At 51.8% G+C, this 14,067-nt stretch overlaps 1 protein-coding gene across 1 annotated transcript in view; it reads right to left on the reverse strand.

The window, feature by feature from the left end:
• The window catches only part of SHB (SH2 domain containing adaptor protein B), a 135,398-nt gene that overhangs the window by 42,753 nt on the left and 78,578 nt on the right, over nucleotides 1-14,067 (reverse strand). Inside the window, exon 3 of the mRNA XM_079925465.1 lies at nucleotides 5,369-5,584. Within this exon, the coding sequence (XP_079781591.1) occupies nucleotides 5,369-5,584 (216 nt within the window). The remainder of the gene's footprint in view (nucleotides 1-5,368; nucleotides 5,585-14,067) is intronic.

Consider the following 14,067-nt stretch of genomic DNA (forward strand, 5'->3'; position numbering starts at 1 on the left):
TATCCCCGTTTTACAGATGGGAAAACTAAAGCTCAGGAGACTGAACAGCCCGAGGTCCCACAGCGGGTGAGTGGTGGAGCTGGCATGTGAACTTGCGATTGTCTGACTCCGGTTACTGTTCCAATGGCTCCCGACACCAAGACACTGTGTTGAGCTTTCCAGGGTGGAGACACTGGCCAAGGAGCTAGCGCGGAAGCCAGACAAGTACCCAAAATAAATATGTTCAGCATTGAGTCACAGGTCTGTCTTCTATTTTCACTGGGAGGCAGGCCTGTTTCTGGCTGAACCCAGGACATTGCCTGAAAAGTAGCTTCAAGGTAGACAAATCTCCAGACGATGAATCGAAAATGAAGTGACTTTTGTTTCTCCTGCCACTTGGCACCCTGAGCCCAACCCTGAGCAGGCACTCTGATCACTCGCTTCCCAGAAGCAACTGCAAATCATTAAGGATGTAGTTTTTAACTTGACCCATTGAATTAAAAGGAAACGCTGATGTATCCTCCGTGTACGGCATGACTGCTATGAGGTCTCCAGCAGTCCCCATCCCTTCCCCGGGCCTCAGTTTCCCTAGCTGGACAAGGGGGAGTGGGATGCCATGGGTGGGGACCCCTTCCTGTGCTGAGGGATGGCAAAGAGGACCAACCCGTGGGATGGCTCTGGTCACCCCATGCAGGCATGAACCTCCAGAACTTGGGCTCCCACAGAATCCTCAGCTGGAACTGTTCCAAGTGGGAACATACACTCTAGGCACGTATCCTACCAGCTGCAGACGCAGGGAGAAACTGGTGCAAGGGCGATGAAAGGCGTGTGACATTTCCTGTGGGCTCTGGGAGGGCGAGGGCTCCAGCCACATTATATACAGCATCTTGGATGGTGTCAGAGAGCCCAGACATTGACAGGGTAAGGGCTTGGGCTCTGGAGTGGGACTTCCCAGGTTCAAATCCCGTCTCTGCAGCTGACTAGCTATAGGCTCCTGGGCAATCATTTCTTCTCTTTGGACCTCGGTTTTCTTATCTGTAAAAGGAGGAAACTAAGGTCCCAGGGGGTGGTTGTGAGGATTAAATGAGATAATGCATGCACAAGTGTTCTGTAAATACCAGCACTTCCCCAACGCAGTGCCCTTTTTTAAGCCCCACCAGGGCCCTCTGCAGTGGACACATTTCCCAGGTGAGGGAATAGAAGCCCCAGGACAGGTTCAGTCCCTGTCCTTCCAATGGCCCCTCAGAGATCTGAAGACTCCAAATCCATGTCTGCTTTGCCAGGTTATCCACCCAGCTCCTCGGCCCCCTGCCTGTGTGGCCACCTCCTGGGCAGGATTCCTTTGTCCATCCCACAATTCGTGCCACAAAGCCCAGGGGCTGGTCAGACAAGCTGCGTCACCCCCAAGACAGCGTGGAATCACCCAGGCTGCTTCTCCTGCCCCACGCTGAGCAGGGAGCTGCAACGGGGGGCTGGACCTGCCGGCTGTAAAGACTCCAGGGGGCGGTGAGTGGAGAACTCACCCCCTGGAGAACTGAGTGGGTGGAGAACTGCGTCCAGCCAGCTCTGAAGGCAGGTGTTTCTGCTGGGTGGCAAGGGGGCTGTCAGCCTGATGGAAGCCACCGCACCGCTCTGTTCGCTGCAGCTGGTGGTAAAACTGACTGGGCATCTGTCCCGGGGCTGGGATCAGCTCAGGCCATGTGTGTGGCTTGGGACTCCGGTGTTGGATGGGTGCGGGCAGGGGTTCTGGCTGAGGCCATCACCAGCCTCCTGGAGGGAGGGCAGGCAAGGGAAGCCGAGGGCTCCTGGGGAGCTTGCGGTGTCTCTCATTCACCTGGCCACAGAATTCTGAGAAAAGGGAAGACTATCATTCCCGAGAAGCTAGGACCACCTCACACCCTGCAAGAGCTGTTTTCGCGACAACCGGGAAGGGATGATCAAGCCTTCCCGAAAGGCTGCACTGGCTGAGAAGGCCTACTTCTGCGGAGAATGCCAAAGCATCCCTTTGAGAACAGCCTCATTTCACGAATGCAGTGCAGGACAGCACTCTGAAAGGCGGAAAGCACTTCTGCTTCTTACACTGAATCACAGAGTAGTTCAGAGGCCTTCCCTTCTCCTGGCCTTTGACCAGCATGCTGGGATCCTGAAGGAATGAAGCTTGGAAGCAGCCCTGGAGAGGGCTGCAGGCCAACCTCCCACTGCAGGGCAAAGCCCTCCCAACACCAATCCTGCCTCATTCAAGCTTCTGCGGGCAAATCTTGGTGAGAGGAAGCTCACTATACACTTTCAGGTGTACCTGAAATTCTTACCACTCACTGTGACCCTAAATCCCTAGGACTCCTTCTTGGTGGGCCTACCTCTGCCCTTTGGGGGTCCCCACACCACACACCTTCGGAAATCTGAAAACACTGACCAGGATACCTCATGTAAGCTAAACAGGCAGAATCAGAATACAAGGGATGCAGGGACTTCCCTGGTAGTCCAGTGGTTAAGACTCTGCGCTTCCACTGCAGAGGGCACGGGTTCGATCCATGGTTGGGGAACTAAGATCCTGCATGCTGCGCGGTGCGGCAAAAAACCAACCAAACAAACAAAAAACAAGGAATGGAAAGAGATGCTAACGATACTGCCCAATGGATTCTACCACGGCTACAGATCCTGCACCCCAGGCTCTCGGGGCCCATCACAGGGCTCCCGAGGGCCCAGAGAAACTGTGTGGGGCATTTCAAACAGGTATTGCGATAAGGAGGACGAGGCCCAGCCCAGCCTGCCTTGCTCCTTGGCACCACCAATGATGTGCTAAAGCGCGTGCCACACACACTACTGATTCAGATGGGAACACTATCCTTTGTTTCTGAGCAGCCATCCTTCTGGGTTTACAGATGGGACCACGGCAGCACTTTAGCAACCTAATCGAACTGTTTCACCTCGTCCTTATTACCTGAGAGGTGGCCCATCCACCTCGTTCCACCTGCACTTTGGGGCTAGGAGACAGGAGGGTGCTCCTTGGCTGCAATGCCGTACCTGACAGGCTCTGTCCACAGATGTGGGGAGGGATCTGGTCAAGACTAAAGGCTGGTGCTCACAGCATCCCTCCAGCCCAAGTGAAACAGCTTCCTTCTATGCCCCAGAAATCAGAACCGAGCCAAAAGCTTCTTGGGGAAAAGCACAATCAGTATCCACCCCAGAGCAAGACACACAATTGATGAGGTAAGTGACTTGATGAGACACAGGTGGGGACATGAGTCTGAGTCTACTTTCTATCAGCAGCCTAAGAAGTTGACCTATAATGACACTTGTGATAGCAACTCAGCAACATATAACCAAGTCCACAGTGGATACCTGTGGCTCAGAAACTTGTCTGGAGACAGTTCCATCTAAGACCTTGTGATCCTTTGTGAAAAACTAAATGTATAGTAGTTTTAAAACTAGCTTTGGGCAGAAGTGGGCAAGTTCTGGTCTGAGAGGCTTCTGAAGAGATGATGTCCTGTAGGGTAAGGGCTTTTCACTTTAACATGCCAGCGAATCACCCGGGGGTCTTTTAAAACAGATTGACTCTGCAGGTCTGGGGTGGGGCCTGAGACCTTGCATTTCTCACCAGTTTCCAGGTGATGTGATGCTGCTGGTCCAGAGACCACATTTTGAGCAGCAAAGCACCAGACTAGACTAGAGCACCTAAGGTGACATGACCTGCAAGGTGGTCAGTCCAGGAGAGGGTGAGACGCCACACCGCCTGGAATGTCATCTCTTGCCATGGGCCCTTGGTATCTAGGACAGTTGTCACATGAGCCCTTTAGCCCTTTAATCAAACTGGTGTTTGTGAAGAGCCACCTCTGGGACATCATCGGCTCCGTTCTAGTTCCTCCCACACCCGGGAGGAGCACAGCCTTGTCAGCCATGCCAGTGGACAGGCCTTGGATTCCCTTGTGCCGAGGGCAGAGGAGGCTGTGAAATGCACAGGAGAGACCTGAGGTGACCAAGGACCTCAGCCACATGACTACTCTCGGCTCTGGCTCTTGACTGGCATCAAGGCCTGGCAGGCGGGCCCAGCACCTACAGCACTGAGTCTATGTGGTGAGGGAAGTGCCCCACCAGAGTCACGTGCAGGAAGCTCCACAGGCTCAGAGAGGCAGCAAGGAAGCCCGTGGGATGTGTGGCTGCGTACCAGGAGGGCTCACAGGGATGGCGAAGGAGGCACAGGACTTTTCCAGATAGGACACAGCAGGGAAGGCCACTTAGACAGAAGGCATGGGACTGCACAGCGCGCTACGTCCAGGGAACTGTGAGCAGTCTGTGCTAGAACAGTCAGAACTTCGAGCGAGGGGATCAAGATGAGTGGAGGGCAGAGGCCTCACTTTGGGGGGCTAGGAAGGGAGGGAGGGTCTAGTTGTGCATGGAAATGGGAGATTCAAGGCAAAATGAATCTTAAATAAAAAAAAAAAACTCCCTTTCTGACCTTCAATGTGGTAAGAATTAAATTACTCACTCGATGTCTGTTTATATGCCTAAACTCTTAGAAGCATAAAAGTGTTTTTGCATCTGACTTTTCCCCTCTTAACATTAAACATAAGCATTTCCCTAGGTTGTTATAAACTCTGTGTCAACATCACTTTGTAGTGGCTGCACAATATTCCATTTAACCGACCCCCATTGCTGGACATTCAGGTCATTCTCCATCTCTCATGATCATCATGCCTTTCCTGTGCTTTAGATCATAACCTCAGCCTGGATCCTAAGGACTGGGGTTAGGATCAAAGGGTGTGTACATAGCTTAGGACAGGTGACACATGTGGCAGACTGCTCTCCATACGGCTGTGGGAGAGGAGAGGCACCCGAGTCATTCAAGGGGCTCTAGGCCAGGGGTGGGGTCAACTCCTGAGGTCAGGATGTGGCCACGGCGTGTGCTCTGTGGATGGGCTCGTGCTGAAGCTGGGACAGGAAACGCAGCAGCCCTGGATGCATGCAGGCCTGTAGCAGCTGTATGACAGGATGGAGCCACTGGGCTCCACGAGGCCCAATAGGAGCCACTCTGCAGATTGATTTTCTTCTTGCTTCTAAGATTTCCTTCTGAAATCTGAAATCTTGGCTTCAGTGAACTAGAGCATTACCAACAGGACCAAGACAGAGTCAGACAATGAGATCATCTGGGCTGTCTCTGGGGATGGGGGGAGGGACTGGAACGGAGACCCTGGAGGCCAGACCCAGGAGTTCCCCTAGGCCTGGCCTAAGGGACTTCCTCCAGGACCCTCCTCATCCTTGAAGGGCCCAGCTGTACTAGAAACCCTGTGGTTTACCTGAGCAGGCAGGGACCCGTGCACTTACTCCCTTTACAAAGGTGAGTGCCATGTGGGTCAGCGGCCGCCTCTGGGCAGGGCCACTGGCTCCTTACCTGCCAGAGCTGGGATGGTGACCCGGTTCCATTCCCATGGCTGGTCGTATTCATCAGCGGGCCTGTCGTCATCCTGGGGCAGCTTGCTCTCCCGCAGTTGGGGGCTGACCGTGCTCTCTGAGTCGGAGTCCATGCTTGGGCCCTCGGGTTCGTAAGGGGTGTCGTATAATTGGATGCCTTTGTGCTGGGACCGGACGCTTTCCTGCCTCTGAAATTCTGCGGTCAAAAAGGAAGGAAGCAGAGATGTAAGGCATGCACAGCACGTGCTTCCTCACCTGGGACCCACCAGGTGACGCCAAAGGAATTCAGAGCCGCCAGCCAGGGAGGTGGAGGCTGTACTTAACTTCTGTCCCACCCCTCGAGGGCGGGGTCTCTGCTCTCACTGCTCAAGGCTTCCTCACAGAGATCTCAGGCTCTGGACCAAACAATAGAACGAGAAGCCTCCCTGAGAAGCCTCCCTGCCACCGCCTGCAGTCTTCAAGGGCACGGCGCAGAAGTGAGCGTGATGTTCCGGGTGTGTTCTGACACCAGCCCGGGACAGGCAGAGCTCTCAGCCCCATCGCTTACGGAGGCGGGGGTGGTCTTCCCACTAGGGCAACTCCCTGGTCTCTGGACTTGTCACTCCCTAGCTATAAAACGAGAAGATTGGGCCAAATGACCCTCAAGTTTCCACCCAGCTCACATATTCATTTTAAAGACCTACGAAGCCAAGAACCACCCCCAGGGGACGCAGGGTCACTGATTTTTCCCCTACAAAGCCCCAGGAATGACCCTTTTCCTGCATTTCTACCTCCCCCAGGGCCTGCCTATCTTCTAACACACTGAATACAGCCAAGAAACTTGAGAGCAGATGTCCAGTTTCACTTCTGAATAAGGAAGGAAAGCTCTTAATCTTCTGGAGAGGATGCCAAGGCCTGGCTCCAGTGTGGGCTGAGGGGCGACCGCCCATCTAGATGAGGCCCCAGACAGGGCATGTTCCTTTCAGCTGCTGCTTATTCCTGAGAGGCCAGCAGTGGCTGAATGATGGATTCCAGGATGATGCTACGATCAGGCGCTTCCTCCTCACACAGGGGCACTTTTCTTGCTTTGATCATAAACAGCCACTGTGCGCAGGGCCAACGTGAGGACAGGGGGAAAGGAGGGGGTTCACTGTTGAGGCTGCTCTCGGCAAGCCCACTGTTTCCAGAAGAGATACAACGGGCACCTAAATCACCATAATACTCTGCAGCAAAGGGGCTGCTGCAGGGCCTGGGAGGGATGAGACAGGAGGAGAGATGACATTTGAACTGACAGCTCTGACAAGTGGAAACAGGAGAGGGACAGGATTCCCTGTGGTAGGACCAGGGCAAGCCAAGGCAGTGCAGCTGGAGAGAACGTGCTCACTGCCCACTTTCTTGTTTTATTTGTAACATGTATATAACATTTGCCATTATACCACATTTAAGTGCACAAGTCAGTGGCATTAAGTATATGCACACTGTTGTGCAACCATCACCGCCATCCATCTCACGAACTTTATCTTCATCCTAAACGGAAACTGTCCCCCACTAACTCCCCATTTCCCCTCCCCCAGCCCCTGGCAACCACCCTTCCACTTTCTGTCTCTATGAATTTAACTACCTAGGTACCTCATATAAGTGGAATCATATGGTATTTGGCCTTCTGTGACAGTCTTATTTCACTTAGCATAATGTTTTTAAGGTTCTTCCATGTTATAGCGTGTGTCAGAAGTTCATTTCTTTTTAAGGCTGAATAATATTCCACCGTGTGTCTATTCACTGTCTACTTTTGCTGGAGCACCAGGTCCAAGGAGGTGGGAGAGGGGTGGTGGGGCTTGATAAAAAAGCACTGAGGGTGGTGAGAGTGAGCTATTTAAGTGGAATCTCGAGGCATTCTCCAAATCAGAGGTCCAGTGCCATGAAGATATAGTAGAAACCCACAGGAGTCATGTGCCTTGAAGAGCAGTTGACAAAACACATGAATGACGTCAGCCTTTCTGAGAAAGAGCATTCTTTTAGGCTGGGCTTCATGATCCAAGGCCAGCTCATAGGGTCGACAAAAAATCCACCTCTGCGCACAGGCCCTGATACAACACAAACTAACCAATGCTGGGTAGTGACCTTTAGTGATGACATTAAATAGTGCTGTGGTAGTATCTCCCAAACTTCACTGAGTTACATACCGACTTCATGATTTTGCTGTTTTCAAGTACCACCTGGCTTATTATTTACCATTGTTATTGATGTTGCCTCATTTTTTACAGTAAATAAATTCACTTAAAAAGGAAACTTTTAATCACCATCCCATAAGCCATTATCCTTACCAAAAACAGATGATAAACATAAAAAGAATGAACAAGAACAAAACCAACTAGGTGGGTGCCACTGCCAGGAGGCAAGCCCAAGGCTCATTTTCTCTCTGCTGAAAAGGAAGATGGCAAGTACTGGAGAGCTGGTGGGGGCAGGCGGGAGGTCTAAGCAGCAAACCAAGATACTTTCTTTGGCAAACAAGAATAACCTTCTCTTTTTAGAAAGAAAGTAAATGAAAAGGGAAAAACCTCACTATGTGGTTCTCAGGCTGCCTAAAATCATGTCTCCTCTGAGAAGATGTCCCTTACTTTGGCAAAACACGTCTTTATTGGGTCCCATGAGTAAACTGGGATGATTTATTAGTTTTGAGGATGATGCTTTCCTTTTTATGGGGGAGTAAGAGGAGAAGAGAAGAGCTATAAAAGGCAGGACTTGGTCATCTTAAGGCGAAGACCAACTGTAAAGTACTGGAGACAACTCTGTAAATTACGAAATCTACCAAAGTGCTTGCTTTGTGGGGTCATCATCATCTGCATCCACTGCCGCCCCTGGTTCTAAGGAGTGCAGTCTAGCTTCCTGCCTTTGGAGAATTCCAAGGGACAGGGACATTGGGAATGCAGCTGACAGGCACTTTGCATGCAAATCGTCATTTAATCCTGGGCCACAAAGCAACTCGTGGATGCACTTCTGTGGGCCCCCAATAATCATGAACATCCTTGCTTTCTCTCTCCCTCTCACACAGAGCCCAGACGCAAACAGATATTCCATGAATGTGGGTGGGATAAATGAATGACAACTGACAGCCAGAAACCCCTCTTTACCCCCAAATTCCAATTTATGAAAGTCCCTGACTTCAGTGATAAGGTACCTGGAACAATATGAAAAATGCATATAGCCCAGTATTACACAATATTCAGAAGAGATGGATAGTCTACATAAACACTAGCTTAAAAGGAAAACATGTGCAGGGAACAGATTAGCTATTAAATCAGAGGGACTTGGGCATACACCTCTCAGACAGGATTTATTGTCCCCAAAGCATCTGCACCTTACCAAAGCTGGGTTAGTAATGGCATGCAGTTAGGGTAGGGGATGTTATGATGGTAATCATTAAAACAAGCTTCCCCCCTATTACATGGTGAATTCAAATTTTCATTAAGGCCTCAACAATAGGGAGCAGTTAAGTAAATTACGGCATGCTAACTGGATGGAATATTAAACAGCCATTAAAATGATAAATCTGAAGATTATGTAGCTACGTGGAATAGTGTGCATGAAATTATGCTAAGTTAAAAAGTGAAATACAAGACTGTTTATGTGTTGAGCAAACCATATAATGTGGGCTTTCTAAACAAGTCCTGGGCAATGTGAACAATGCCCCAGAGGAATTCTACTCCTTGCTTAGGAATTGCTGAACACCGTCATCACACACTTTGCCCATAATATCTAAACTCTGATGACAGCAATGTTGTAAGTACAGATACACATGAATAAAGGACAGAAAACCTGATACAGGAAGATAAACAGCTACTGTGTATAGAGGGAGGAATTATTGCATAGTAATTTTTCAAAGTTGTTTTAAATAATGAATAATATGTTAGTAAAGAAAAAATGTAGTTAAGAGTGGATCACATGAAAGTAAATACGATGTTAAGTTGGGCTTATAGGAGCTGCGTGTTTCGGAAGCAGCTGCCTTTGCCTGAGAAAACACCCATTTAAGGGAACATCTCCTCTCCCAGGAGACGTTTGCCAAGAGCCCCAGGAAGTCAAGGGCAGTTGCGCCAGGGCAGCTCACCAGACATCACTGTCCCCTGCCTAATGACCAGGTCCGTCCTCCTTATTACCCAAACCGATCTGGGATGGTCCGTCCTCCTTATTACCCAAACCGATCTGGGACGGTCCAGAGACTGACCTAATAGGGGAGCTGGTAACTGTATGTTTTAAGTCACAAGTTATCTCGACATCACCATCTATAAATTCATGGAAAATGACCTTTAATATTGGGTGGCAGGCTGTGATGTTATGCCTCTTAGGCAGGGAGCAGGAACATTAAATTGACAGGGTAGGGATTTCTGTCGGCTTCTGAAGTAGAAAGGTTTTCAAGTAGAACTATATATGGAGGAAAAAAAAAATGAGAGCACTTTGTTTTAGAATCGGAGAATGTTGGAACTGGAAGGGGCCCTGGGCGTATTCACCAAGGGCACAGAGCCAGGAGGGTGAGGCTGGTGTACTGACCAAGGGCCGTGGCCCTGAGAGGCAAGGAGAGCCGAGGGGATCATCTGAGTGAGGGGCCCAGGACAGAGCTTGGTGCAAACCAGGGGCCTCCTGAGTGGCTCTAAGTGTTTCGAGTTCCCCCAGTCCACTGGCAACAAGCTACGCTTTGCTCTGGTGTTCACCAACTCCGTGCCTCCCCCTCACAGTTTTTTGTTTGTGTGTTTGTGTTTTGTTTATTTCCTTTGGCTGTCAGGAAGCTCAGGGTTCATTTTGATGCTTAGCCTCGATAGCTAGGTTAGCTTAGATATTGGGTAGAATCATTTTCACGTGCCCTTCCTTCTATTGTGGATCTTGATGTCTATTATAACAGCCTCATCATATACATTTCTTTTTATTATGCAGAGCCTCAGGTCAGTATTCTGAAAGCAGGAGGACACACATCTAATGAAAAAGACTAGAAGAAAAAAAAAACCTCTTCTTTACCTCTTTACCTTCCTTTCAGGAACAGAGAAAGGAGGGCAGGGCTTGGCCTCACCTCTGGGAAACAGGCCGAGGAAATCAACGTACTCGCTGGTGCACCCAGCCTTCTCTGGGAGCGCCAGCATCCACCTGTCCTCACACCCCGCTAGGCATCTACTGAATGCCCAGCACGAGAGGAGACGGAGATGAAGCAGACACAGTCCTGGTCTTCAGGGAGCCCTTGGGGAAAGAGGGCCAGAGCCCCCAACACAGACAGAGGAGGCTTAGCGTCCTCAACAGGGAGCAGATGTGACTCTACAACTCAGTTGAGGGAAATCTGGGAGCGCCTTAAAGAATTTAGACATGAGGGCGTGGCACGGTGGTATGGCAGGGAAGTTGGGTGTTTGATGAAGGAAGGACCGAAGCAGAGGCACAGGGGCTGGAAGCACGAGGTGTATGTGGGGAAGGTGGGCCGTCCAGGGGGCCCATTGAGAGGGGATGCTGAGGCAGCTGGAAGTGGTTCTGGACGGCCTTGAATGCCACGGGACAGCACCCCCAAGACTGTCTAAGGAGAGGTGCAGGCTGGAGAACCCCCAGGCAGGGTGGAGCTGGGCGGGGTGAGGCTGGCACAGACATGCAGGAGCCTAGCTGGAAATGACAGATGCCAGCCTGCAGGCCCCTCACCTCTAATCTTCCCAGCTGGTTTGTCTGGGAATCCACACCAGATCCCAAATGACAGGGTGGCAGAGCTCAGTAGAGATGTGTGGCCAAGGAGGCTTCCAGTCCCAGGCCCTGCCATCCCCTGTCAGCCCAAGAAACCTCTACTCAGCCGGTGGTGGGCCTGCCTGGCTGTGCCCTCAGGCCTCCATGGGCCAGGGCTGCATTATTAGGACAATGCAGCGCCACTGACTGGTGCTGCCCTGCACCCGCCACCTGGGAGGCAAAGCCCTGGGTCCAGGAAAGCGATAGGTTCAACAGCACAGTGTGGTGGCTGAAAACACTGATCCTACCAGACCGCTGGGGCCCGAATCCCGGCCCCAATGGGGGACCCAGAGCATGTTGCCCCAGTTTCCTCATCTCTGGAGCGGAGACAACAGTGTCCAGGATGTTATGAGGATCAAACGAATTCTTGTACGTTCAGTGTTTAGAACGGCGCCTGGTGCACAGAAGGCACTCCGGGAATGTTGACTTCATGTCAGTTACCACTACTGGGGCATCCTTGGAATACCATTCCAAGAGCCCTCCTCCTCTGAGATCACCCTTCATCCCCCAGAGCCACATAAGGCCTGCTTATGAACTCTAACAGGCAACCCTGCGCTGGAGATGACAGGGTTTCACCACCCATCTATGAACCTTCCATTTCTGGATCCACAACTTCTGATTTTAGCTGCTGCTTTGGCAGCCTCTCGCCTCCACATGGGAGCTTTGCTCCAGATCAACTCTTGTGCGGAACACAAAACACACAGGGGAGGGCTCAGTGCCCAGGAGTCTAATGACTACATTTTACAGATGGAGAAACTGAGGCCTGGGGAAGGACGAGGCCCCAGGTCCTCTAACTCTTAGACCAGGGCTCTTCTTCCTACCTTTCCCAGATGCTTCCTCATGTCTCTTTTATCAGACTGTCTTGTTTGTAATCTTCTGGAGGCAGGGGCATCTACTTCAGTCAGGCCTGAGGTGTTAAAAAGCACACCCGGCATCACAGCCCAAGTGAGGAGTTCCACAGGAGGGGCGGGCAGCTGTTCCTAATTAGACACAGCCGAAATCCCGCCAAGTTCCGGGCACCACATCAAAGGGAAGGCAGGGGACGCTCTCCTCATCTAAACTGTTAAAACATCTGCTGGAGAAAGACCCTCCTCCTAATGAATGCCTGAATGCAGGGGGCCCCCGGAGGCTGAGGTGGCAGCATGGGGCAGCAGGGGTCCTCGGGGCGGACCCCGCCGGGCAGCAAGGGTAGGGCAGCTTGGAGACGGAGCCTGGACACAAACCCAACACAACACAGGCAGAGGCCCCACCCCCTCCTCCATCTAGTCTGGTTTCCGGAGCTGTCTAGAAGCCACGAGACTGACTAATTGGAGTTCTCTTACCATCTCTTTTCCAGACGTGCATAGAAACACCCTAGAAAAAGAGGGTGAGCTCTGTGGAGCAAGGGTGTGGAACAAGAACAATGGTCACGTCGGCGGGAGCCGTGCAGGCCTGTCACTGCCCGGTGGAACCTGCACCGCTTGCTCTTTTACGCTCAGCCCAAGGGCGAGGGGAAGGCCCAGGTCTGAGTCAGGGAGCCTGGTCTGATCCCTGCCCTTGGACATCTGTACAGGACGGGGTCTCCCCTGGAGGGCCCTGTTCTGTGGTCCCTGGGGGAGACAAGCCCACACCCCTGATGACACCGAATGTGCTTTGCTCACGATTTAAAAGGCCACATGGGCCTCTTCACAGAGCTCTCGGGAGCTGCCTGCAATTATGGCCAGGCCCTTCCGCCCTGCCCATCACTCTGCACTCTTCCAGTGACTGCCTTCGCGTGCACAGGCCTCCAAGCGGCTGCAGGCCTGAGTTCTGTTGCCATCCCCTGCAGAGACTCACTGAGGCGAACTTGCCGCTCCAGGATCCAGGCTGCTCCCAGGCTCAAGGCAGTGCATCAACGAGCATCCCTTTAGTGCAGCAACTTTCTCAGGAAGACAGCTCTCTGCTTCCATGTCAACGGAAGACCCACATTCACAGGCAATCGGGGAGCCTGCCTGCTTTTCTTTCTCAAACATCACTGAGCCCGTACTGGGTGCTAAGGCGGACCCCAGGCCAATGCTGAGCACTCACGTGGAGACAAGGCTCCCCCCACCCCCAGAGGAGCTGCGGTTTAGCAGGAGAACCGGGACACCAGCATCCCTAAGTGCTGAGCGAATAACAGTTACGAGTTACCGAACACCTGCCTGTGCCCGGCACTGTCCTGGGTGTTGGCTGCATGTCATTCCTTGTCCCCATGACACAGACAGGCAAGGGTGACTGGCAGCCTCAGAGCCTCCGCTGGGACCAACCCAGTTCTAAAGTGGTACAGACAGTGGCAGCTTGGAAGAGGCAGAAAGCAAAGGCAGTCCCAGGGATTTCAAAAAACCTTAGGGAGAAGGTGGCTTTTCAGAGGATCTCAAGTCCTAGTGCAAAGAGGCCCCTCAAGGGCCACAGAAGCCGAGGGACCTGCCTGGCATCACAGACAATGAATGGGGGGCCCAGGGTAGAATATACTCAAGGAAATAAGGAAGATTCAGACGGGTGAAGACAGGGCCCCAGGATAAAGGGCAACAGAGCCAAGTCGTGGACAGAGGAAAGCTTGAAGGATTGTGAGGTAAAACGAAAGACTGTGAGTTGTCCCGAGCCCGGCGCTACTGAGGAAGAGGAGATGGGGAGTGGCTAGAAAAGGAAACTGGGGCTGGGTTATGGAGGGCCCTGAATGCCAGGAGGAGGGGTAGGAAACTGCAAAATGTGGGCCAGCAGTCTCAATCAGGTTTGCGCTTTCAGAAAAAAAGCTTTTACAGAAGCTGGCAGGAAACACCAGGGCGTGGTGATCAACTGTGATGACCTGAAGGTCCAACCCTCCAAACAATTAGGTCTCTACCCTTTCAAATAGTGGAGAGAGGATGCCCGGGGTTCCTGAAAGAAAAACACACTCCAGCGAACAGTTCCCAAAAGTGGAAAAGAAAGCATTTCCACTGGGATACGAGGCAGAATCGG

The sequence above is a fragment of the Stenella coeruleoalba genome (assembly GCF_951394435.1).
Source record: "Stenella coeruleoalba genome assembly, chromosome: 7".
NCBI classification, from domain to species: Eukaryota; Metazoa; Chordata; class Mammalia; order Artiodactyla; family Delphinidae; genus Stenella; species Stenella coeruleoalba.